The sequence below is a fragment of the Calonectris borealis genome, chromosome 1 (genome assembly GCF_964195595.1).
Source record: "Calonectris borealis chromosome 1, bCalBor7.hap1.2, whole genome shotgun sequence".
In the NCBI taxonomy this organism is placed as follows: Eukaryota; Metazoa; Chordata; class Aves; order Procellariiformes; family Procellariidae; genus Calonectris; species Calonectris borealis.
In genome coordinates, this window is record NC_134312.1 from 200,938,283 (window position 1) to 200,966,077 (window position 27,795).

A 27,795-nucleotide genomic window follows, 5' to 3' on the forward strand; every position below is an offset into this window, starting at 1 on the left:
CACTAACATTTGAACATTGATGTGCATTGCAAGCCACTTTTACACTGGCAGTAAGGTTAAATCCTAAATATAAAGCAGAGCCAGAATTGCTTTCACCCTTGTAAGTGGTGCCACACGGAATGGTGGAGTTCATGAGTGTTACCCAAGATGGTTCTGGGGTTTCTTGAGGTGAGCTCTGAGTTACCTGGGCCTTACAAACACTTTCTGCTGATAGTGGGGAAAATGGCTAGGTGGCCTCCCTGCATTGACCAGGCTTTTACCTCGACCAGGCTTTTACCTCACTCTGGTCACATCTTTAGTCTAAGAGTTACCAAAACATGCCAGTTACTCACTTGTTCACTTAGGACTCACAAGGGTTGCAAAGTATTTGTGATCAATAAATATTCTTTGGAATTATTTGGGAATATTTATAGCTTGATTAATCAAAAGTTTGCCAATGTTATAAGCAAGAAAAGTCGTTTCACTTGGGTTTTTTCCCTGTAGGCAAAAAGAGTATTAGAAAAGTATTTGGGTTCATCCCTGACTCACTGAAGAAATCACATAAGCCTAGGATGTTATTAGAAATCCTGAGTGTGTGTTAGGTCTTTAAGACACTGGCATAGATATGAAGAAGGAGTTGAACTGAGTAGCCAGTGCTGCTAGAGTTTCCCTTTAAGGGAAATTTAAAGGGAAAATCCTACTGGAACATTTTAGAATTAAACTAGAAAAAGATTTAAGTGGTTTCCATAAGACAAAAATGTACTTTAACAAGTTTGAACAGGGTGTATAGCACCGTCTCCGTTGCAGTTACTGTAACTTGCCTGAAGTCCCCTCAGACTGATACCTGTCTGTTGGGGTAACTGCTTCTCTGCAGTGAAAAAGGGTCTTGAGTCTTTGAACGCCAGAAAGGCTTGTCTTTCCTTTGTATATCTGGGGCAGGGGGCGGGACACTCCTTACTGTGCAGTTTTTAGATCTGTGTGGCGGTTCGCTGGGGGCACCTGACAGATCTGTCTCATTCATGCTTCACTCACTCGGGATGTAGGGACTGTTGACCTCGTGTTTGATGGCTATTCCGTAGTCCCCTGGTAGCTCCACACCCTTCACACCTTTCAGAGTTTTATTGGTAAGTCACTGTCTTTTAATTCCAATGTAGAGCTCTAAGATGGCATTTGAGTATTCTGGGGGGAGAAAAGGGGTTACTTTTTGCTCCTGTTTTTCTCCTGCGAGTAGCGAATCAGAGCAAGGGTTTGTTATGCCAGGGAACAGAGGAGTTTAACAGGTGGGGTGTAGTTTTCCTCCTGGGCTCAGCCCTGCGCTCCTTGCGCTTTTCCTTTGCTCAGGCCAAACTTTCACTCAGAGGTCAAGTGAAGTCAAGAAGAAGTCAAGAGAAGTTTTGCCTGGGATTTAAGGAAGAGGCTCCATAGCAGTAAAGTAAGTTTAAGGTAATAACAAGATCATCTAAGGGATTAATTTTTAACAAGTGTTTAAACTACAATGAAAGCGATAATAGATGTGTCTGAAAGTATGACACTGTGAGCAAGGAGAAAGGTATTTTTCAAGTCCTCATTTAAACAAGTTTATAAAGCGGATTATGAAACCTCAACCATTGTGTTTCATAGATATGTACATGACCAAATACCATTAGATTTCACTGGAAATTACAGTAGCTCATTCTGTCCCTCCAGGTCTGCCACTGTGTCTGGAGTGTCATGATCACACTGCAGACTTTGTGCAGGGTGACTACTTTTATTGGGTTTAAATTAGCAGAGTTAAAAACCTTGTAGTAATGGAGATGCCTGATTGTTTAGTGTAAAAACAAAGGAAATATTGCCAGTTGTTTTCTCTTTTAACAGCATTTTTTTCTCATACTGGTTTGTAAAATCTAGATAATTTTGAAGATAAAAACCTAAATCCCAAGATTTTAGACTGTCACAAGAAATGAAAGAAAATGTGGACTGAATTTAAGAAATTGTTATCAGACAAGAATATGTTAGGTTTCTAAATAATTGCTAAGGGACATTTTTCAGATATACCAGTATAATAAAATCATCAATACACCAGGTGTCATAATCTGGTAATGTATGTAACATAGCTGTGTGGTTATTTATGTGTGTGTATGTGTGCATATGTGTATATAAATACATAAACATATACATGTATGAGTAAAATTATAAATAAAACTATTCTATGATTCTATGAAAATTATAAATAACTAAAATATCGTATTTCACACACTTAATAGATAGTGATGAAACTCTTTGGTGACGTCATCAGAAATAGAAATAGAAATAATAACTGGCACATGTTTATAGAAGTTTATAGGTGGCACATGATAATTATTTCTCTCCTGTAGAGGAATATATATGACATCACAGCTTTTAAAATTTATTCTCTCTCTTGCTCGTTCTCTTTGTCACACCACACGCAAACACACACACACCATCCACAAAGTGTATTTGTGCATGTACGAAACTTAGTAATTAATGGCACAACATTGATTATTAAACAGAATGCAATGCCAGTTTTTATGAACTGCCCGTTTTTCAATATTAGTCTCAGAGGAATGATTTTCTAATTGACACAAACAGTTCTTATTAAATGATCCCAAGGCTCGTGAAGTCCTTGCTTTTCATACCATTGAATTGGATTGCTTTCCGAGACAGGTTCTCTGTCATTCCCTACTGGGTATTTCTGCATGAATGTCATGAAATACAGATAAAGATGTTTCGTTTCTTAATCTGCATTTTTTCCAAGCACAGAAAGAAAAAATGTCTCCCTTCATAATCCATATGTAAGATTAGGGCTTAACAATTGCCTAGCTCTGTATTTCAGCAGCGCTGAAAGTAGTACTGTACAGCTGAAGTTTATGTAATACTACAAAAGTAAGCTTGGAACTTGGAATTGTTCTCAGCTAAAATATTGAATTGTGGCTGTTCAAATTTAGATTTAGGTATTTTATTGTTGAACTTAATGGTGACAACTCAAATATTCTGTGAGCTCTGTGAGCCCTCCGGTTTTGTTTGATGTCATTTAGTCATTATTTGTACCAAGGCACCCCTTTAAAACTGTTGATACGATTTTTGGATGAGTTACGTTGTCTTTAAGAATTACTCATTGGAGAATGTATTGACATTGAAGAAAGTTATGGGACTCGGATTTCTGAGAACCCCCTAGCCAGTGGAGATACGTATCTTGCATTGCCCTTGGAAATTATGTCCTTCTCGTGTTTATGTGTTATGGGTAATACACATTTGTAGTGAAGGCAAAGATTGCTGCAATTCATATTAAGGTGAACACTGAGGTTTTCACCTCTGTACGGTTAAGATGCTGTGAAGTATCTGCTCACTGCTTAAATGCTTTTTCTTTGTGTACAGGATGAATTTTCAGACTCTGATATGTAAGCATTAGAATAACTTTTTTAAGTACATCCTTTGAGAAATACATCATGTCATGGGTCCTGAGCATTGTTGGCCTGTAGTAAAAAGAAAAAAACATCTTCAGTAGTACTGGTGAATGGAGAATGATTGAGAATAAATTAGATGGTATTATTTGTCATTTTTCCTTTACTTTTTACAAATTGTTATTTTTCTTCTTCCACTAATCACTAGATAATTCTTCAGAAAAGCACAAAAAATCCTACTTTCATTGTAGTCAATATCACCTATTGATCTCAGTAAGAGATACACTACAGTGTGCCTATAGGAAAAAAAAAAAAAGATTGCTACCTCTGTTCACCTGTAGTGCAGGGGTTATGATTTTTCATGAGGGCAGATCGGCTTCATTTTTTGAAACAATAGGTGGTAATATCTGTCTTTATGAAGACAGTGTGCGGCCTCTGTGCCATTGGAAGCAAGGGTAATGGCAGCCATGCTGAAAATGGACGATAATTAATGAATTAAAGAAAATTTAATGTGCTAACTTTTGCTGATTAATAGACTTTCTATTACAAATATTAGTAACAAAAGAACAAACCATAACTTTGACTACTTATTATCTGAGCTGCCTGTTTTGCTTGATCTGGATAGAAAACAAAGAGTGAGGCAGAGAGAACTGAACTGAGAGGCACAGAATAATGTAAAGGATAGCAGAGAAATTAAATACTGGATTTAGGGTCATGCTAAACTTCTTTAATCCATCAAATATCACATTATTCTTTTTGCTGTTCCTACATAACAATCTTTATTACTCAAAATGAGAACATTCCCAAACAACAGTATAGTTCTGTCCAAAGAAGGAACTAAATTGGGTATATCTTCAAATGGTTTTGAGTAAAAAAGATACAAAATTACTTCATTATTCCCTGAAAAATTAATATATCTCAAGGTTAAAATTATTTCACCATCCAAAATATTGTAAACCTCATAAAATTAAGATTGAGGATTAAGTTTTAAAATCATATAAACATATTAAATTAGTATTATAAAAATAAAGTATTCTAACAAAATTTATTCAGTTTTGGGTTACTGTTTTAAGAGGGGAAAAAATGCACTCCTTAAAAAAACCTGAATATATTTTAAAAAAAAGATTTAAAATTGTTTTAGGACCAGGGACTTTACTACACAAAATCGGTATTTCATTGTTAATATTGTCATTTGCAGTTTATCGTGCTATGCTGGAAAAAGAATTCAATTATATTAAAGGGAATGTGTTTTTGTAGAATATCAAAGATCTATTTTTTTTTATGGGGAGTTTTTGTTGAATTAACTTTGCGGGGATAAAAAATGAATTAGTATTCCAGGATTTACAAAAATGCAAAATACTAATGGGTATACTATTCTGCAGTTACAAGTATTTCATTGCCTCATAGTAAAATCAAGTTATAAAAAAAGTAACTGAAATAACTGTAATTCCTTTAATTACCTTAACTAAAAGCCTGAAAGAAGTTCAGTACAGACATTGGAAAGTTTCCTCTGGAAAAACAGTGACATCATTGTTGGAAATCACAGTAAATACAATATCGAGAACAGTACATTTTCTCAGTGTACATTCCTACCTGTTATGATGAACGCCTTTTCTTCTTGGGAATTGTAAGTCACACGGGTATTTGGACAAGAAGTATAAGTATAAAAATAAAAAGAGTAAAGTGTAATTCAGTTATATTTATAAAATATTCTGAGATTTTTAAACAAGAGGATAATCAGTCCTTTCTGATAGCAGTTTTTTGCATGCACATTGTTATATCTGAATTATAATTATGATCTAAGTATTTCTGAAAGTATTGAAGTTAACTGAAAGTAAAGGTTTGTATTTTGTTTTCAGTTGAAGGTTGACATATAAAATATAGAAGTGTGTTCATTAGGAGGATGAATTATACTTCTTACATATATTCCAATATTCTTACATATATTCCAATTAGGAACAGGCCAAGGATAACAGAAGTAATACCAGCAAGTAATAGTTTGTTTCTCAATTGAAGGTAGCTTGTGAGGAATCTGATCTTAAAAAAAATCTTGTACTTTAAGCCGTTCCAAATCAGAAGTTGTGTCACTGCCTAGAATTGGACGAGGGAAGCCCATCATCCATGAATTGGTGGAAACTGAGAATATATAGCAGTTGTTTATCATAGAAGTAAGGTCATAGGATATAATTTTATTTTTCCAAGAAAATATCTGTGCACAGTTGCTGAAGTGCCCTTGGGTTTTTTCATTTTTTTGAAATGATGTTGCAGTACATGTGGTTCAGTAACACCAACTGGTAGGATAGTAGGGGAAATGGCATAGAAACCTTTCCACCATTCCTCTCAGAATTTCTAATTCTTCCCAATATTTCAAGTTATTCAAATAATTCTCTCTTTTTAGAAATAGACAGACTCAAACATGAGTAGGCTTTGAGAACATGCTTGTTGTTGGTGTACACATTCCAAAATTAAACTGTAAATTCCATAGGTTTTGAATAATTATTTTTCTGTGTTTGTACAGTATGAAAATAACAGACACCTGGGACATTACTAACCTCCTGAATGCTGGAGTAAATAAGTCCTGATAACAATAAAATGATTAGAGTTAGGCAAACGTTGTATCACACTCTGATACAAGTACAGTCACATTAATAGTAGGAATATTCTGTTTAATTGAACTGATTTCCATCTGTTCTTTTCTGAAAATACAGCAAGAACAGTTAGAGGCATCTCAGGTGGAGGAAGCAGAGAAATCATGTTTTTAAATATTTAAATCTGGTAGAAATTCTCGTTATGAATCTTTCTTGCCTGTCATTGTGAATAGACGCTTAAACCTGTATCGGCTAGGTGAAAGCACTAAACATCACACTTCTGTGCTCACGAAAACCCATGGCTGCATGGTCACAGGGTTGTGTAGTTCGTAACATAGGTGTGCAATATTTTGCAAAAGGAAGTGCACTTGAGAAATGTCATTTGTTGAGGATCAATCTATTCTGCCCTGGCATTGTGTAATTATAAGATTCTTTAACATTGCTCTAATTGCTCTAATGTTCTATTGTAGGTTAGAAATCTGAAACAATGGGTGACTGGAGCTTTCTGGGGAGACTGTTAGAGAATGCGCAGGAGCACTCCACGGTTATTGGCAAGGTTTGGCTGACGGTACTGTTTATCTTCAGGATACTGGTGCTGGGGGCCGCTGCTGAGGAGGTCTGGGGAGATGAGCAGTCGGACTTTACATGCAACACTCAGCAACCTGGTTGCGAAAATGTTTGCTATGACAAAGCCTTCCCCATTTCTCACATCCGCTTCTGGGTGCTGCAGATCATTTTTGTCTCCACTCCAACCCTCATCTACTTGGGCCATGTGCTGCACATTGTACGCATGGAGGAGAAGAGGAAAGAGAAAGAAGAGCTGAAAAAGAAGGGAGGCATCAAAGACAGCAACTACCCAGGAGCAGCAGCGTCTGGCAGTGGTGGTGGAGGAGGCAGCAATAACATCAAGGATCCTCTTGGCAAAAAGGGGAAGGAGAAGCTCCCGATCCGTGATGAACGTGGTAGAATCCGTATGGGGGGTGCCCTGCTCCGTACCTACGTCTTCAATATCATTTTCAAGACACTGTTTGAGGTGGGCTTCATTGTGGGCCAGTACTTTCTATATGGCTTTGAGCTAAAGCCAGTGTACCAGTGCAGCCGCTCACCTTGCCCACACACTGTGGACTGCTTCATCTCAAGGCCCACTGAGAAGACCATCTTCATCATCTTCATGTTGGTGGTGGCCTCTGTCTCCCTGCTGCTGAACATGCTTGAGATATATCACTTGGGGTGGAAGAAGCTTAAGCAGGGCATGACAAGCCGGTACAGCCTTGAGATGCCTGTTGCAACAATGACACCAGTCATGGTAACAGGGGAGTCCAAACCTGTTACCCTGCCACCACCAGCACCACCCATAGTGGTAACGACTACTGCGCCCCACCCTGTTTTGCCTGACACCCGTGCTGTCACCCCGCTGCTGGCCCCGGTGACCATGGCACCATACTATGCTGCAGCTACTCCAAGACCACGGCCCCCCTCCAACACAGCCTCCATGGCCAGCTACCCTGTTGCTCCACCAGTTCCTGATGAGAGGCACCGTGCTGTGACTCCCACGCCCATCTGCACTCCTGTCACCATCCCGACCCCCATCCCCACGCCCACGCCAGCCGTCATCAACTACTTCAACAGCAACAGCCGTGCCCTGGCGGCCGAGCAGAACTGGGTCAACATGGCAGCTGAGCAGCAGGGGAAGGCGCCCTCCAGCTCGGCAGGCTGCTCTACCCCCAGCAGTGTCCGGCATCCCCTTCCCGAGCAGGAAATGCCGCTGGAGCAGCTACTCCCACCACCAGCTGGGCAGCCCATTGCTGCGGCCAACAGCGGCAGCAGCACCAGCCTGAGCGGGGCAAGCGGCAGCAAGTGGGATGTGGAGGGTGAGGAGGAGCTGTCAGAGGAACGGCCCATCTCAGCTGCCTGCACCACTGTGGAGATGCATGAGCCACCGCTGCTCGTAGACACACGGCGCTTGAGCAGGGCCAGTAAGTCGAGCAGCTGCAGAGCCAGGTCAGATGACCTGGCCGTGTAGTGCGGTCGCCTCTGCTCAGAGGAGCAGGTGATGGAAGGCAGAGTGGGCAGAGGAGCTGCCCGGGGAGGCCAGGCCTGGCGTGGGTGGGAAGGCCTGGGTTTCAAACTTTGACGCTTGCTGTTTTTGCACTCTGTGAGTTGTAGTGGGGAAGAATATCAACATTTTCTAATAGGTCAGGGGTGGCCGAAGCGCAGCCCGTGGGCCAGGGGACCAACCCCGCTTTCCTTCATGTCCATGGCAGATCTCCCAAGGGCAGCCATAGGGGAGGCCTGCACAGGTAACCGGTGGTGATGGTAGCTGATCATGTGCCCTGAGGCTGACTTACATCTGAGAAAAATGTTAATATCCCTAGTGCCCACGTGCCTAGCCGTCATCTCCCTCTTGCCCTTGCCTTCACTTCCACCTTCTTTCACGTAAGCTCTATATGAGCGGATGCGATGACTTATTTTCTTCCTCTTAAATCTTATGTAGCCCTATGGCAAACATCAGGGTGGCATATTGCCTGTTGGCACCTGTCATCTCTACGGACCAACTTGCCGTATTAAAGGAGACTCAGTCTCTTCCATATAACATGACTTAATGAAGCCTTTGTGCTCATGGCAAATCACCAATGTGGTCCTCAGCAGGGCAAAGTTTAGGTAACCCCTGTAATAGATTTTTGAGGTTCATCTTTCTATAATTTTTTTTTACTCTTGACCTGTTAGGAAGTGTTTGGTTTGACCTTCTATCCAATGTTTGCCGACCATGTTTTTAAGCCCACAAATATGTTTGAGCATGTTTGATTATAATTTTAGATGACTTCTGAAATTGCTTAGAGGAGGACAGGAATTTAAACCACACCTCAGAAATTATTACACAGAACAATTTCTCTTCAGAAAGCAAGGATTATGATTTCAATACATTGTGGCCCCATGTGTTGCCTGTGGACAAACAATAGGGTAAAGTACAGCTCTGCATTTTAGGCTGATATCAGTTTAAGTTTGTTGGAAAAATGCTTTTTAGAAGTAAACTTGAGTGCATATTTTTAAGTATTTGATCTTTTTGAGAATAATTTTGATCTGTAGGTTTAAAGTTACTTGACTGCATACTTAATAATTTTAGTTTGATCTTTGATCTTACAAGAAAATGTAAGGGGAAAGAAACTTACTAATGGTAAAATTCCCAAAGCAACATTATTTCCTGTTGTCTTCTACCCTTTCCTTTAACAACAAGCTGTAGTGTCTTACAGGTCAGTGAAAACAGATTTAGACAATATTGTATTGCAGAAAAGGTGGCTAAAATATCTGGGCAACATGCAGTGGCTGAAGGGTCTGTTCTGATCCCACTGAAGTCACTTGCAGGATTTCCATTCAATTTAACAAGGAGCAAGATTTGGGGATGGATCTTGCAGGCCTTATTCAAGCAAAACTAACATTCACATGGAGTTTTGGGAGCCAGAAGGAATGTAGATTTGGGGCCTTAGATAAAGACATTAAAATCCTGCTTTTGAAAATTGTGTGTTTCCCTTAAAAATGGGTGGAGGAAAGTACTGGGTATTTTTTTCTAAGGTGCAGCTTTCCGTACAACTGGCTCTGTCCTTCATTCCTTTGAAACAAGTACTCTTACAGACATTAGTCAGAATTTTGAATGCCTGATAAGGCTCAGGAGACTTTGGGTACAAAAGGAATGCAGGATTAGCCCCAACTTCTGTTCTAAGCAAAAGCCAAAAGAACTGAAGCTCGGAGACAGTCCTATTGCTGCTATAAATTGAAAGTACTGTAATTGGAGAAGAGCAGTCAAACGCACTGGGATAGCCCTTTGCATCTTCGAAGTATTTGGCCTGGCAGTGCAGTCCTTACTCAGGCAAAGCAGGGTCACCCTGTAGCAAATAGTTACATTTGCCAGTTATTTCTGCTGTTAAATGTTTTCCTGAATGTGTTTATTTTATGCAGTAGTTAAAATATATTCACACCAGTCAAGATTAAACATTTATTTTTACTGCTTTCTGAGTAGACACAGAGTTTCTCATGATCAGAGACACTGTTCTGCAAGGCTTGGGCATGTTGTCTCATGGCTTCCTTGACCTGCTTGTGGTGAACCAGATGAGGAGAAGTCTTTCTACTGCCACTGGTCTTGGGGGCAGACACCGCATTAAAAGTCAATGTACAGTAGTACACAAAGATAGTTACTATTAGGTGTTCAGCTTCAGGCATGCTCTCGTGAATTTTCTGTGTTATAAGCCATAAAAACCCTTTCTGCAAGAAAGCTAAAATCTAAATTCTGCTTTCTATTGTATCCATGCAACTATGCTGAATTTAGACTAAAGTTGATAAAGTTGCCTAGATGTAAACAAAGGCAGAGTTTAACACTCAAAATTTTTAGATTTACTAGCATCAGTAGTAGCAGTTTTGTAAGTTTTGCTAAATGCCAAGTAATTATATTGCTGAAATAATGCAATATGCGTCTCTGTATTTTAGTACATCAAAATTCATGTGCTATATTTTCCTTTCTTTTATGCTTCTGAAGAATGAAGTCAAAGTCTCTCTGGAGTATATTTGCGTAAACCAGACCACCTGGAATATGTGCTTTTTTATATCAATGCCTGAGAGCAAAACTGACTTGTTGTTTGATGGAGCTCTGAATCTTGCAGTCCTTACTTTAGTACAACCCTCAGAGTGTGTCCTGCAGGATTGCATCCATGTTGTATATAAAAAATAATAACAGAGAGAGGTTTAACTTAGGATCACCTGATACCTAGTCTGCCCCTTTCAAGTTGATGTGTGTGATGCAGAGAGTTCAGGTGCTTTTGTGGAATATATGGTATTTTCAGGCAGAGTAACTACTGGAAAGCTGTAAAAGATCATTTTTCCTGTTAGGTGAAGCTCGGAGTGGGGAGAAATGTAACTCTGTTGCAACTCCTAAGAAACCTGACAGAGCAGCCTCCACATCCAAGCAGTGCTGGTCTGAGAAATCAAAGCAACACAACTCACAGGTTGTGTTTTTAAGATCAGCTTAAGTTTCATCACATAACTATACAGCATCAAGCTTCTTGGTTACCTACAATTTCATTTGGAGTCCAGTAATTGTTTCTTCATTTAAGCCCAGGTAACTGTTTTGGCAGAACTCCCCCTTAGTGCTTACAACTGCTTTTGGTTGCTGCATCACATCTGGAATCAGATTTGTGGAAAAAAAATCTTACTGATGTAGCCAATTTTGAGTACTTTAATTAATCTTTACTCATGAATGAACACTGAATTAGGAGTAAAGCATAACTATGCAGACCTCCATAGTTCTAGAAAATATGTACAAACACCAACTAACTTGCAGAACAGAGTCTGTTGGCAAAAATAATCTGCTAATTTCCGAGTCCTTTACTCTTTCACATCAATTAATTCCAAAGAGGGAACTGGTAGCAAATGATACTTTGATTTAGCCTGGTCATATGGCTGTTCAAGCCACAATCCTGAAAGATCTTATACACACACCTAACATGAAACCAGTAGGTAAGTTATTGCAAAAGTGGAAGTCAGAACAGAATCGTGCCTGATATTAAGCAAGCTGAAAAAAAAACCCACTCATTTTTGCTCTTTGAGTAGAATGATTGTGGGAAAATTGTTTTTACTCTTACTTGAAGTTAAAAAAAAATGCTAAGGTGAGCTATGGAAAAGGAGATAACTGAAAAAAAGATGCTCCTTGAACAAGTTACCAGGGCTAGATGACTTCCAGACGTCCCTTCCAACTGCAATGATTATATGAAACATATTTTCCGAATCACTAATTTAATTAGTACATTTTTCATAATAGTTTTACAAAGATATAATAAAAATATATCTGCATTGCACATAAATACATAGTTTCTTGGCCATGGGCACAGTTGATCCTTTTTCTATCACTGGGTTTTTTTAATTAGTGCAGCTGTCAGTTAATACAAAAGAAAATGAAGTATAGACAATTTAAAAGCCCACATTACTTCCCTTTGTATTTTGATTAAATGAAGACAGCCTGCTAGAACATTCCCTTTATTAAAGTGGAATATTTTATCTATGAAAATCAATCTCTTTTTTTTTTCATAGATAAAAAAGTGCTCCTTGAATTTGTTGGTCCATGCTGGCATTGAAAAATCATAGCTTCTTGAAAATAAGTAGCATGCACTGAAAAGACAGATGAACTATGTTCTTTTCTGGTGTAATTTGGAAGCCAGTTGGGTGCGAAGTGGTACCAGGGATTGATTTGGCTCAGTATATTTGTCGTTCATAAAGGCACATAGAGCTAATTAAATGTCTGACATTTTGCAGCTCTTGAGATTATTTTCTGGTATGAATACATAAGTGTAGGATCAGTAAAATAATTAAGGCAAACTTTAAAAATCAGATCAATACTTAGGTCCTTTTTCAGTTAGTCATGGGACCACCTCCTCAGCTGATACAAACTGTTGTATTCCACTGAGTTCATGTGGGTGACAACAGTTTGCAGAAGCAGAGCGCTGAGCCCCCAGGTCTTTTTGTATAATACAGACACTAACACCGTGAATTTGAACAGGCTGGGATTTTTTTTATTTTCAAATGTTTTTGTTTCATTTATTTTGATTTTTCTCGTGAAAAGTGTGCTCTTGTAATTTTGATTTTCTGAAGTTTACATTCAGTTTTTGATTTCAGATTGCACATTTGGATGAAATAAACTGTTTTCTAAGTTTACATTTATATAAGAAGTAAAAGAATGACTCTGCCAATATGTTAAACCTAAGAGAGAAATGCCTTACTCTAACACAGGAACTCTTCAGACATAAGGCTGTGCCATTAAAGACAGTTTAACCTGATCACTGATCTATAATACCAGTTTTCTCTGTATATTTAAAATATGGTAGCTGGATATATAGGGAGCACACTGTGGAAAAAGATACTTTTCATCATGAACTCAATTATTACCAAATAAATTAAGGTTCATTATTATTGATATGCCTTCTTGTGTGTTTAGAGGTTCAATGACAAAAACTAGCTGTGACATATGTCCTTTAAGAGCTAAATTTACAGCCTGGTTTAAAATTCCAGATAAAATACTTGTGGAGAAACACTGCACTGTTACGGTGTAGAAGATTTTACAAAAGATAAATGTTTTGCTTTCTAGCCAAAAATATGGTTCTGAGCCTGCAAATACAATTTCATGCAAGTTATTTTTACTCTTGCAAATAAGACCATTAAAGGTAATGGGACTATTTGCATAAGCAAAAATCACTGATGTAAAAAAGAAATTGTAGATTTGCATTGTAAGTTTGTTGTAAGATGCCAATCAAATTCCAGAAGTTTCAGTCCTTGAAGAGTTATGCAAGATATGTGAACATATTTTAAGGTGGAGAATATATTCCTATTCCCATTGACACTGTTTCTCACAATTAAAGAGTTGTAAAGCATAAGAAAGCTTACTTAGAGCTTTCTTGTTACTTACCGGGTGTTTGTCTTTTACGTGACAGAATCTGACAACAAACACAATGAGTTTTCTGGGTCGTCAGGAACTTGTAATAACAATAAAAACATCTAAAAAACAGTTAAAAGTGCTGTCTTCAAAGAAGTGCCTTGTGTGTTAAATTCTGTAAGAAACAAGTTGATGTAAATGTTAATTTACCTCATATGTTTACAAAGTTGTGACTAAATAAAGTTTTTGTACCACAGCATTGTCTCTTTTAGATTAGATTTTCATGGTTGTGTAGATGGTCTTTTAAAGTACTAACACGACAGAACAGTTAACCAAACTCAGTTAGCTCTCTCCCTTTATTCACTTACGCTGCTGCTTTCCTTCTTCATATGAAGTGCTCACTCAATTGCATCCATTGGAAAACTGGATGTTGAAACCCATCTCCATGCAGAACTCCCAATGGCTTCAAAGGAAGTTCACAACCCAGAAGACACGTGTGATCCAGACACGCTCTAGCAGGTGCAAGGGGTGAAATGCTGACCCCCTTGAAAGCAGTGGGAGGTCTACCTCTGCCTTCTGCCGAATACAGGTTTCACCCTTGGCTCCGATTTTGACGGACAAGTCACTGTTCATGTCGTGCTGTGTCGAGTGGTGTTAATAGTGACTCCCATCTTTTCCCCCAGTGCTAATTCGCTAACTTTGATTTATCCATCTAGCTAATGAGACTAATGTGTCTAATGAGAATGTTACCTGTAAATGCACAAAGGATTTTAGTGCAGGGAAGACATGTCCTTACCAGGCATAATGTGGAGTACCCACTGCATTTGGAATTTGCTCACTTGCCCCTTACAGGCAAAGTTCACAGTTTTGCACACAGAAGTGTAACCCAGTTTTGTACTGAAAATGTACAATGTACTAATGGCAAGTTAGTCTAAGTATTGTATAGTCCTGTGAAGAGGCCAGGTGCAGGTTTCCAAAGAAGTTTAACTTGTGAAAAACAGCAATGTGGGCAAGACTAAGTGACTTTTGCAGAAATCTTAAAATAAGTATGAAGGTTGTATAAAACTTTATTTCATATGCAGCACTTATATGGACCTGGCAGGGCAGGATAGTTTCCGTCCTGTAGTACCGAGTTTGTCTCTCTCGTGTTAGTACAGTTGAGTGTATTTTTTTGGTGCCTCCTGTGCTCAGGCAATGCTGTTTCTGCTTTACATGATGTATCTGTATGGTAAACTAGATTATTCACTGTCTTTGAAGATGGGGCAGGGGTAAAGCAAGCTGACAGGAGTGTAATATGGATAGTACTAAGATGATGCTTAGCAGTAATAAGCTAAGGAAGAAAGTAAATAAAGTGATATGGTAATACCAGCTGTATTGCTAAAGATAACTCACTTGCCTCTGACCAAGAGGACTTTTTACTACAAATACATGTGGCAAGAACATGTTGCATACTTTCTATTTAGATGCATGTTTCATTGCAAAGTTGCACAATTTTGTCACTTGAAGAACGAACAGTCAGAGTACTTCCAAGAGAGTGGAGAGCATTAGCTGGTGCAGATGCAGCTGTGCGCTGGGCTCTGCCTCCCTTGGGATGCAGCCGTGCAGCCCTCACCTTGCATCCACTGTCTCCTGAAGAATTTCTGGCTGGAGTATGAAATATGAATGTTGCTACTCTTGATCTCTGAAGGCCTGTGTGATGGAGTTGGTACTTTTTGCTGCCACATTGAGCAAGACAGCTTGATGTGAGCATGTGGAGGAAAGGTGAAAGGTGTGCCCCACTCATCCACAGCTGCACAGTGAAGATCCTGATGGTAATGGGAAGAGGTGTACTGGGGGGGAGCTCTCTAACCTCCTCCAGTAAGTCTCCTCTGTACAGTTGTGCTGAAAGCCAAATGAGGAGCATTCCACACACTCCTGTACTGCTGCTGTTGTCCCCAGGGAATTGGCACAGGAACAATCAGCTGGGCTTTAGCAAGCATTCTCACTGTGACTGCACAAAGAATGGGATTTAACTAACTTCATCAGTGCTTTCCCACTCTGTAGTGGGAATAGGAATGAAGGCAATACACATTGTCTCCCAAGGAAACAGATGTCAGATAGTCAGGCCTTAGTAGGGCTGACATTTTGATCGTTTTTGGCAACTGGATGTGCATCAGGTCTAACCATCTTTGTGTCTATTTTCAGCTGACAGTAGAATAAGCAGATCCTTATCCAAAATCCCAAAACTGAAGAGAGAACCTTCTCATAAAGATGGCCTGGCAAGAATGTGTTATTCTTGGAATGTCGTAGTCCAGGAAAACAGGGTGTTTGAGGAAGTACACATTTTAGCACTTACAGGTATGTGAAAGAATTTATTATGCCAGAATTACAGGTAACTAAGTACTGTTACTGCATTAGTAGAACAGTTGGATTGCACCAGCTACACTTCATTGTATAAGTTTTTTTCATTTTTAGAAAGAAATTAGTGGTATGTAGCAACAAAATATTGTCCTTCATGGGTAGTTACCTCCTTTTCTTTTTCTAGTGGTAGGTGATCTGTGTGTCTTTGTATCACTAGCAGTAGTACAGGGTCTATCAATCAGAACGATTTTTAGTATCTCGAAGAGCATCTTCAATGTGTGGGCTTTCACCATACCTTGTTTTTAAGGGTGACCCTCAGCACTTATGAGAGTGGCTACAGATGTGATTAAGGTGCCTGGTGCCACAGAGAGCAGGGATGAGTAGGCTAACACCAAAGTCATGAAGAGCTGCCTGGGCTCACTGTGTTTGTGTGCATCACTAACGTAGCCAACTCTAAACTATGTGTGGTGGGTGCCTTTCGTCAGCCAGGTCACTGTTTAGAGGTTGTCTCCTGAGGAAAAAAACAACAAAAAATACCTGCAACTGTTCATCCTCATAATTTATTTGTCCCATGAAAGCATGATAAAATATATTAAAATGTCCAGACCTTTGCATTTCTGAGTAGTGTGAGACATGGCTTTTTAAAGAGTTCCTGTGCTATCTAGAGAATATTTTCAAAAATACAAAGGGCTTAACAAGTTCAGCTCTCAAAAAGACAATACATTTTTCTGTGGGATACATTTTTCCTGTATTTGCACAAGATCCACCAAAGTCAGGGAATAGATGGAGTAAAGTGAAATAAAACCTTACTTTCCACATGAGAATATGGGTTGTATTTCTATACTCCTCAATTAAATGAAAACTAAAAAGGAGGAACAAACAGTTACCAGCTATCATATATCTCACTTACCAGTTTGAGAAGATTAAACTTTCTAAAGATTTTGGCTTTAAGGAATGTTGTGGTCTTCTGAGCAGAGACTAAGGGATAATTATGGTTGAACTATCCAGCCCCACAGAGGAACCTACTGTTTGCTTTGCATGGCTTATGTAGTGGAGTTTGCTATGTAAATTCTGCACAAAATGCAGAAGTAAGCAGCTGAGGATGGTTTGCCTAAGCAAACTCATTCATGTTTGGATTATGGATACTCTGAGGGGAAAGTACCTTTTTCATTATGACCAGTGGAAGATGAGGAAAGGCAGAGTCATCGAGTTAAGAGTAGTTACATTTCTTTCCAGTTGTCTGTTGAGGTGTTTCATGCTGAATTGTACGAGGTCTCTAAAACAGAGGTAGCTTTCATACCCCCATGCTCCATCCCTCTTTTCTGTCTCTGCTCTGTAAGAAGGATTTAAATTTTTCTTTTTCTTTAAGTCATGAAGTTGCTTCTGTCTTTCAGACTGCCAGTACATCCTTTAGGGCCTGGTATATGTCTCCAAATAGTCCTGTGGCTGAAATTTGAATACAGTAAAAACAACAGAATCAGCCAACAGAATGAGCAATCAGGACTGACAGCATCAGTTAAACTTATTTATATTAACCACATTTAAGTGTGGCTGAAGTTTTGTCATAAATAGCTGTTGCAATGCCGAATGTGATTTGTCCTAATTTATTTATGACCGTAAAGCTCTACTCACCACTGTGACATGTAACAGAAGTACTCACACATGGTTTGTTCAAACAAAACATTGATTTTTTGTAAACCACACCAACTATTTTCTTGAGAAGACAGCTACCGTTGGCATGACCTGGACAGAACTGAGAAAAACCTGCAGTAAACCAGCCTGGCTGGGGTACCAGAAACACACATGGCTAACTGTCTGGCTTTTCAGCATCCTGGAGTCTTTTAAACTCTCTACTCAATTAAAGTAGTAAAGCCCAATGCTTTGAGAGCAAAATTCTTGGCCAAGAGTCTACAAAATAATGCCTGCATTTGTATTTTCTTGTGAATGCAGCTGCACTAGTGACTGCAGTGGTTTGGGATTTTGCAGCATGGAGAAGGATGCAGTCTGCACCAGCCTCTTGCTGTGGCCTGCATGAGAATTATGAGCCTCTGGTCTTCACTGTTTATGCATGAGTGGACCCTTTTTTCAGCCTATCTGTGGCTGTAGGTAGAGTTGCAAGTGCCTGCCTGTTGGCCGCCTCCATGCTATTCTCCTTGGGGCAAGCAAAGTCAGTCCTTCAGAGCAGCTCGGCAGCACAGGCTGCTCCCAATTCGTCCAAGCTATATGTGGCTTAATTAAGGTTCAGAACTTACTTAAGACTAGGAAGAAATTCTTGTCTTCCTGTGTAAGATAAAACCATAAAATGTGCCTCAGTGATTCTTGCATTGTCCACTTTTTTTGTGTCGCTTCCCCGCTATGGAAACCCAAATGTCTGGAGGTCCCAGTTAGCACAGCTCTCTGCAGTGTGCTGCTATCGTAGCTTCTGGCCACAGCATACCCAACATTTCTTCAAAGGAAAAATATCTGATTGATCCCAACAACACTATAAATTTCATAGAGTTTTGATCCTCTAGGGCTGAAAAATAACAAGCAAGATTGCTGCCCACTCATTATGCTGTTTTTATCAAGTAGGATCGTTCATGTGTTTGTCAGTCATGTTTATAGAACAACTAAAATAGCAAGCAATCTTTCCAAGCCTGTAAAAAATCATGTATCAATATGGCTATTCCTGTAGAAATAGTAGTTTGCTTGAACAAGTACATTTTGAACTGGGAAAAGCCTTTGCACACTGCACACAACTCAGTGAGTTTTCTTTCATTTGGAGCTGAAGTTTCTGGATGAAGTGAAAGGAGGCAAGCTTGAGACAAAATCGGTTGTGAGAAGGCAGCTGGAGGCAAACTCCATTCATATTTTAGGGCTACAGAATTAGAGACTAGAGCTGAACCCAGTAAATGGCCATTTTTTATTTTTCTTTATTCTTTTTTGCTTTAAAGGAAAAGCCTTGGATGTAAAAAGATCACTAATAGTTGAATTTTCACCACCGTCCTCAACAGGGAGTGAATTGTTAGTGAGGAACGGAACAACCTGTAGGATCGTTGCTGACAATCAGTTTCCCTCACCTAGCTTTGTTCTGCCACCCGTTACTTTTTAAAAGCTTCTTTCTCTTACAGAAAGATTAGAGACCTCAGAAAAATACTTTTGGGAAGAGGACTGTCCCTGCTTCTGTTGGCCTGGTCTGTGAAATAAGAGCTCATCATTGCAAAATGATAGTTGCAAATAAGGTCAGCTGACATTCAGAATTTCTGTTTCCCAAAGAATCCTGAGATTTCAAATCAGAATGCAATATATTTTCACACATTCTTCATGAAATCAAGCCTGGGAAATTTCCTCAAAAACATTTTGCGTTAGGAAAAACATCCAGATGGTCATTTTGGAAGCAACATGTCATTCTGGAATTTAGTTCTTTTTTCTGTTTTATATTATTTTAAAATTATCTTGCAACACTTGAAGGGTAGCTGCACCTCATGCAGCATCAAGCCAAACAAAGCGGAGGCGGTGATGATGAGGTGACTTCGGAGCTCTTCCCTTTAGGCACCTAAATTCCATGTATAGTTGTGTTTTAGTCACCTACTTGTTATTTTGAATCTTACTCCTTCATCCTTGAGTTCAAAGCTTTCATAGCCAGAATGCTGAAGTGCCATCTCTGTAGATGATCCAAATGGGAAAATCATCCCATTGCTGCCCCATAAAATGGAGAGAGTATGGACTGCTTGCCATCTGTGTGTAATGGAAAAGCCTAAACCTATTTGCTTAGATATTGAAATCTGTTACAGCTAAAGCCGTGACCTAACTTCCTAACAAAGTTGTGTGTATCGCTCTGAATTCCTTTTCCCTACAGCTGCTATAGCAAGTCATGCATGACACTGAAATATTCATTACAAGTTTTTTGGTGTATAGGAGAAGTGCAATGATCTGCATGTAATTTGGGCAGCTGTCTTTATTTTCAGCTGAAAGAATTCTCTCAGTTGCAACAACGTAAATCCAGTATAACTCCACCACACTGGTGTAACACAGATAAGACTTCCTTTGTGTTTAAATGACTGCAGTGAACAAGATCAATTGCAGAAAGAATAGTTCTTTTTTAAAGGAAAATCTGCAAGTTTAGTACATAATGAGCCAAATTAATCTCCGCTGCACTCATTTCAGTGGTGTTGCAGCAGGAATTAATTTAGCCCGAAGCAACTTTACAATAACTCATATATAAGCATGCACAACTAAATGTGTTACACTTTAAACAAACTCAGCATTGTCTGGAGCACAGTTGGTCTGCTGAACCTCTGAAGCTAGGAACTAGCCATTGTTGAGTTTGTTTAGACAGTACCATTTTTGTTCAATTGGCTACATCTGCGGTATTTTAGTGATAGCAGAAATGTTCCCTCTAGCTACAAAGTGACACTATAGCTGTCAGACAAGATTTTTATTCTTGGACGTGTATGCCTTAACTCTTTTGTGCACTTTGAAATAAAATTATAACCAAATACAGAGAAATAGTTTACTTGTTTCTCCAATTCTGAAATGTTTCTGTGTAACTCCTTGAGTTACCTCTTTAATTCAAAAGGGATTGAAATGCTCTTACAGAAGAACCCTCAAAAGTAATAGAGGGAGTTGAAAAGTGTGAAGGCTAAATCAAATCAGATCCAAAAAAACCCCACCTCGGCATTAGATAAGTTAATGTAACATTAATTTTTCTCTGGTTTCAGACTTGATTTCTGCATAGTTTTCAGTTATAAATATTATAAGTGATACCAGCCATTGCTACACCCGCTGAGTCCCTCAGCCTACAGTGAGTGCAATTCTTTTGGAGATCATTGTCTGTTCAGACTCCACCAGAGGAACACATGGGCTTCATGTTTTAGGCAATCACTATCTGTCAGAGTTGCACAAATGCCTTTTGCTTCTTCATGCTTTTTGTGTAAGGAGAGGAGATAAAAAGTACCATGGAATCATAGAAATTGAAGGGGACCTCCAAAGATCTCTAATACAACCTCCCACTCAAAGTGGGACTATCCCAAAAACTAGATATGATCAGCCAGGGCTCTGTCTAGCCAAGTCTCGAATACCTCTAAGGATGGCGATCCCACAAGCACTATCCTCTGTGGTTTTCTTAATGTCCACTCTGAAAATCCCAAACCACAGCCTCTGGCTGTTGCCACTTTTTACAGCATCTCTTATGACCAAGAAGAGTTTGGCTTTATTGTGTTTGTAACTCCTTTACAAGTAGTTTTAGGCTCCTGTTACCTCTTTGAGGCTCAAGGCCCCTGACCATCTTGACTGGCCATTTGCTGGACCCTCTCCAGTTTCTCCACATCCCTCTTGAACTGAGGACCATGAAACTGGACACAGTACTCCAGATGTGGCCTCACTGGTGGTGAGTAAAATCAAGAAAGTTGTCCTCATTTTCCTCCTTGAGAAGGTGATTCCCAGGACAGCTGCCGCATGACAACGAGCATTCAGAGAGGTATGCAGTTAGCTCTCTGCTGGGGCAGGAGTGAGATTTTTGATTCACAGGTAGATTTTTAAAGGTAGCCCTTTAAAAAGCTTCAGCAGCAAGAAGAGATCAAACACAAGAGAACGCAGAAGAGAGTAAACTGAAAGCACTGTAAAGTATATTCTGGAAGAACTAGTCAAGACGTATTTCTGTGTGAGACAGAGTTAGTTTTTATAGATGTTTGGTATCATGGCCAGGGCCAGATTTGAGCTGTTCCTAGCAACTATCACTGCACTTAGAAGAATATTGTCTTCTACATTGTGCATTGTCTTTTTTCTTGCATTGTCTATCGAATGTCCTGTACCCCCTCTTGGGTTTATTAGCTGTGTGTGGTGGCCAAATACCCAGTTGAGATTCAGGTCTGGCTGAAGAGCTGGCTATGACGATGTGAGGTCAAGTCCAGACCTGGCAATTCTGCTTTTGGCTTGATGGGGTGGGGTGGGGACAGAGGAGGTAGCTGAAGAGGTTTCAGCAGGCCAAAGGTGATTTCCATTTTTTCTTAATTGGTCACTCTAGGAAGAGCAAGGGCACGCTTATCGCTTTGGATATTTATAGGGTTTCCTACAGCAACATGGTTTATAAATAACTAGGGATCTCAGGGCAGCTTTCAATAACAGAGAGAAAGGAAGTTTCTCAGAGTTTAAAAAGCTGCTGTTTGTGATGCTTTTCCTACGATTAGAGCTCCAGCCACAGTGTGTGTGGTTCGGCAGAGCTGTCCGGGCAACTTGCTCACACCCCCCTTTTTTTTTTTAACACAATTAACATTCAGGTCCTTTTCAGCACTCTGAGACAATCTTGCCCAAGGGGTAGTCTTGCAATTTCAGGCAGTATTGTCCTGCAATTTTCAACCCCTGCTTGCAGTGAGGTTAATGGTCCCCCTGAACTGATGTGCCTTTGGCATGACTGCGTCTTGGCAGACTTTCGCCTGTACGGCTGCCATGACAGCCTGGAGTTCAGGCAGGAATGAAAGTGCTGATGATTCTTGGGGGCTGTCAGCAATATTCTCCCACACATTTGGAGCTTGGCTGGGCAGTGGCTGGGCTTTGCTAAAGAGCATTGGTACTTTGGGAATACTGTCTTCAGTGGAAAGGACAATATGCCATAGAGCTTGAGGGACTTCTCTTAGTGACTGCGATTTCTAGTCAGGTAGAAATCCATTAAGGAATCCAGCCAGGAGATCTCTTGCTGTCCAGAGATCCTGGGAAGCTCTGATATTGCTGGCCACAGGGGTCAGGGTTGGTTGGTTGTTCACCTAATGAAATGTCAGAGCCTTCTGGAGACTGCGTTTATGGACTCTTTAGCCTTGGTGCTGGCTCTGGCTGCTGGCATTGGCAGTCTAGGCAATGAGGCTGTTGGGAAAGCACAGTGTCCTCGATCTGTAAGGAGAGTAAGAGATCCTGGGGTGACAGGCACTGTGACTGGCACGGCAGAGCATTGCCTTTACATTGCTGGTCCTTTGTGCTTTAGTGTCTTTCCTCCTTGGCATCCTGGAGTGAGATGTAAAACCCTGTCCCCATCTCAACCAGCTACTGTCAGCACTGTGGCTGAGGGACCTCTTACCTCTCATGCTGGGGACAGGTCAGTGCCCTGCAGGGACTATCTCCATGATAGGTCTCAGCAGAAGTAGGGAGGCTCTATTGCGGAGAGTGTACAATCTGGTGGCAGTGATCAGGATGTATGTTTTGAACAGCATGGTCAAAGAGTGATGGCCTCCTCCTGACCCTGTGCTTGGTGCTGCACTGGTTTCTATTGGTACTGTGCTGCTGGAGGGTCCCTGGAAACCAGATGCTGGAGGCTGGTGTCTGCAGTGACTTTCTGCTCAATATCAGTCCTTTGTGAAAAGCCCAAGGTGAAGTGCAGAGGTGATGTTTGAACCACCATGCTGAGTATTAGGGAGGAAAACCCTCCTCAGGAAGAGAGGGAGGATATCAAAGGTTGGCTGGAACCAACCTCCAGCAGGATTGGAGTCCAGCGCGTTGGTACGAAGTACCTCATCCCCAATTAGGGAATTTGTAGGCAGTCCCTGGAGCACTGACAGTGGGAGCTATGTTGATACAGATGTGGGATCAACATAAGTGCTTAAGAATTAATTATTAAATGTAATGTTCAGAAAAAGGGAGCTTATTTCTCAGCCTTGGCCTCTAAACTTGATAATTCTAAATTTAACCAGACCACATGCCATACAGCTGATCCTCATTTTTGTATTTGCACAATAATTTTTTTTAATGGCAGTATTGCTTGCTGCAGTGCAGAGGGGCACTTACTGGTTTGTTTTTCCTAAAACTTGACATTGTGTCATGTGTTACGACGTTAAAAAAAGGCTTATTTGAGAGAAGCAATCAGTACTGGGACTGGACTGAGGCTGCTGGGGAGCCCTTAGAGGATCACATCTGAGGATGTTCCCAGCCCATTCAGTACCTCCAGAGGCAGAGGTCACTGCCTTCTGGCCACCTGAGAACAGTTGAAAATGTCACACTGACAGATTTCTTTAGAAACCTTATCTAGGCTATCTTTGACTCTTGCTGTAACTCTGTGCTTCTTTCTCCTCCCTTTCTGTCTACACGTGCTCTGCAGTCCCATCCCTTTACAATTATTCCCTCACCTCCTGCTTTTCTACCTTCACCTTAACAGCACAGAGCTAGTCCCACATTCCCATCCTTCTCTATTTATAGTGGCAACCACCATAGCCATTACCCTGTTTCTGTCCTTTCTGCTTGACACTCATCCTCACTATTTTGTGATGTGTCCATCTCCCTTCTGCTGTCTCTGGGACACACATTTCATTTCTAAAAATGTCACTGCCAGCTGCAACATTCCACTGTGCTGCTCTTTGTAACTCCTCATTCTTCCAGATAAATATCTCACCTTGCCATGAGTCTTTTGGTTCATTTCTCAAACTATCCTTTCATCAGACTTCTTTTTTTCAGAAAGAATCTTACTGGTCCCTGCCGAATATGGAGTGGAACAGAAAAAAAGGAATTACGGGCACAAATCCTGAACTACAGTGATTGAACTTCAAGATACGGGAAGGTGTTCTTCTTCCCCTACTCAACGGCTGTCAGAGATGTATGTTCTGCTCTCTCCTTCTAGTAACTCCATTTGCCCAAATGGTCCCCTATCCTCTCTTGCCCAGTTTCTTATTTTTCCTCACACTCACTCCATCTCAGCCCGTTCTTCTTTCTTACTCTGTTTGCCTACCCTCAAACTCTTTCCCTGCACAAAACAGGCTTTAGCACATTCCAGCCTATAAAAAAAGGAAAACCTTTGGGTCTCCACTTGGATGTCTGTCACCTACCTTCCTGTATCTTGAAGTTCAATCACTGTAGTTCAGGATTTGTGCCCATAATTCCTTTTCTTCTGTTCCACTCTTGCCTCCCTCTACTCCTGTCTTCCTTCCCTACTGCTAACCCACCACACACACCAAACTGCCTTTAATGCCTTCTGCCTGGCCAAAGCTCAGAGTTGGTGCTCCACATTTACACTCCTCAGCCCCTCAGAAGCCATGCTCTTCTTGAAATTTTGTCCTCCTTTCTTTCTGAAGTTCTTTTGTCTTCTTCTTATCCTCTGCTTACCTCGCTAAACAGTCTTCCATGTGTCCTTTCAAGGAGTCATCTCATTTCTCTTGCAACTCTTTGTAGGAGTTTCATGGGTCCCTTTTCTTAATGTCCCACTCTTCTCTTTACAGACTGTGGGTTTTGGGGGAACTTCTTACAAACGATCTCCCTGAGGCTATCACACATTCCCAGAGGAATTTCCAAGCTAAAACCTCAGCCTGTCAGATACATCATTTTGAAGATGATCATCAGCTCCAGCTCAGCGTAACCAAAAGACAGTCTATGACCTTCACTTCCGTACATTTTAAATTACTAAACACTACCATCCACTTGTTCACTTATGGGCATTTTCTGTGTGTCATTTTCTATGGAAGTTTCTCTATACATCCTTACAGCTGGGCCCTGCCAACACCGTGGGCCCTGCCTACACTGTGGGTAATACAAGGACTGCTAAGAGTCTTTTTGGATAATATTTCTAATATATGACCTGTGTGAAGTGGTATTGTGTTAGTGCTGATCCTCTAAGCTTTCTGTGCCGTTTTGTAGAATATTGTTACTGGTGCTACCCCTACTGCTTGAGCTTAGTTTCCTGCAGCTGACATTGTTGAGCCACGCCATGTCCTGGCATCAGCCAGTCCACGTCCTCTGCAGTCCTGGGCACCTCCCAGACAGCATGTGGAGCAGATTAGCCACCTGGGGAAGAGTGGACCAAATCACAGGACTATCTTACCAGAGATGGTCTTCTCAAGACCTTGGGGGCCATCAGTGGGACATACCTATGCTTCAGAAAGGACTCTGGAGATTACCTCCTACTCTGGAGGACTACCTATGCCAGATGCTGGTGCCTACACGTTATAGTCATTATAGCTACCTGACGTGCAGGAGTACTGTGCCAGGTTCCTGGGTCTTGCTCGCCAGGGTGGCTTGGCAGCATCAGCCCTGTAACAAAGGTTAAGCAACTTCTTCTGCTGACTGACTTGCCAAAAGTTAGACCCTGGGGAGGATCAGCAAAAAACCCAGAGTTTTCAGGATAATGAAGGTTTCCAGGTTTTGGTGAAAGTCAGTGTTGATTTCTGCTTCTGAATCATCTTCAGCTTCTTGAAATCCCTGCTTTTATATCTGCTCATCAACACTAAATATAAGTTACTTACAAATACGCATTTCACTTAGCACCAGGTGCTACTCAGCTTTTTTTTAAAATTAGCCCTCATGTAAATGTACCTACGTATTGGTTTAGCTTAATACTACTGTGAACCTTCCCTTAGCCAAATTTTAAGCAGAGTTTCATAGGTGATTTCTTGAGACACACTTAAAATATAGCTTAAAGGATAACAGTCTTAAAAGATGCAAACTTGAAAGGTGCTTGGGTTGCACTCTATAAGGTCAGTCATGAAAAATGCAGGCCCATGCATATTAAATATCTTACACATAAACACACATCATGAAGAGATCCAGACATAGAAACTTGCTTGGTTCTGGAACAGCTTCCAAGGACAAACAGAGAGCTCTGCCTGTAAAAATAAAAATTTTTTCCTGTTAGGTTGACTTGTATCACCCAGACATGGCAGGCTGAAAGCATATTTTGCCTTCTTCGTGGCTCAGAAATATTTTTTTCCTTGAATGAAATGTTCCATCAAGCACTGAGTCCTTGAGTTGACTATTGATCTGGTTCTGGTCCCCAAGTTATTTCATTTAATGCTCTCAGGCATCTCTGCGCTTTGCTGCAGTCAACAGTGTTGACATATCCCCACATACCGGAATCTGCTCACTTCAGGATGCTTATTTGCCTGCGTCAGGAGCCCAGTCACACTGAGACCCTGTGCAATAGTGTCTCTGGCCAGATTTTCTGTATGATGGGTCTTTCTGTGTTTTCCCTCCAGAGCAGCTGATCGTGGAGCAGGTCAGTTGGTATCTTACTGCCTCCCTGGAACAAAAAGGGCATGCTTGCAGAATACATCCATGCTTGACTTATAAATATTTTATACTAGAAAAATAACAAATGAATATCTGTAATATGCAAAGGGAACTTGCTTACGTTTAACTGTCTCCAGCTACTGGCCAAGAATGATAACTTTTGGCTGCAGGGAGTCACAGCTGGGCTCCTCACCAGGAATGTTCCTCTTCAATGTTGCAGACAGAGCCCTTTGTTGTGCATCGTCACCAGCGCTTGGCTGGTTAGCTGGCTGGTCTTTTGGCCAGCAGTGGTCAATTGAATTTTTGGAGCTCTGCTTTTCAGGCTAATATGCTTAATTTTTACATGTAAGAAACTAAGATAAAATTCTGTCTATTGGTGTCAAAGCTGCAATTTGTTGGCTGTCCTTACGTATGCACCGAACATGGATAACCCTGAAAAGGAGAGCTAAAGAGTTAAATCTAAAATGTAGAGTAGTCACCAAGCAACTATTTTCCCTTCTGTATACAACGCTGTGTTATCATTGTGCTGCTCAGAGATATGCGTGAATGACACAGTGAAGTGGGCCCGGGAAGTGTTATCAGCTTCATGTCCCTTACTCCTGCAAGTTCGGCAGGACTTGGTGACAAGTTCCTGCCCGACGCAGCAGGCGCGTCTCCTCTGTGACTATCGCACCTTCCCAGGTGCCCTTGCATAATAGGTATGAGGCTCTGAGTGGAACCGAACAATAATGAGGATGATGGGTCATCTAGCTTGGAGGTGTCTCCGAGGTTAAGTCGGCCTATGCCCTGCGTCAAAACTGCTTCCATACAGAAAAAGAGACAGGCCATTGTCAAAGGAGACTCCCTTCTGAAGGGAACAGAAGGCCCAATATACAGACCGGACCCAGTCTTAGGGAAGTCTGCTGCCTCCCTGGGATCGGGGTTAAAGATGTGAAGAGAAAGCTTTCTACCCTGGCATGGCCCTCAGGTTATTATCCATTACTGATTTTTCAGGTAGGCAGTGATGAAGTTGCAACAAGAAGCCCTAGAGCAATCAAGAGAGACTTCAGGGCCTTGGGACGACTGGTTAAGGGATCAGGAGCACAAGCAGTGTTCTCCTCTATCCTTCCAGTTGCAGGGA

General features: G+C 40.8%; 1 protein-coding gene across 1 annotated transcript; it reads left to right on the forward strand.

Moving 5' to 3' along the window:
- Positions 1 to 6,455: 6,455 nt before the first annotated feature.
- On the forward strand, positions 6,456 to 7,991 carry GJA3 (gap junction protein alpha 3). Its single transcript, XM_075140214.1, has one exon. The coding sequence runs from the start codon at positions 6,456 to 6,458 to the stop codon at positions 7,989 to 7,991; it is 1,536 nt and encodes a 511-aa protein (XP_074996315.1).
- Positions 7,992 to 27,795: the final 19,804 nt, after the last annotated feature.

Bases quoted from the DNA above. Each gene is read 5' to 3' on its own strand.
- GJA3 (XM_075140214.1), top strand. From the start codon at position 6,456: ATGGGTGACTGGAGCTTTCTGGGGAGACTGTTAGAGAATGCGCAGGAG.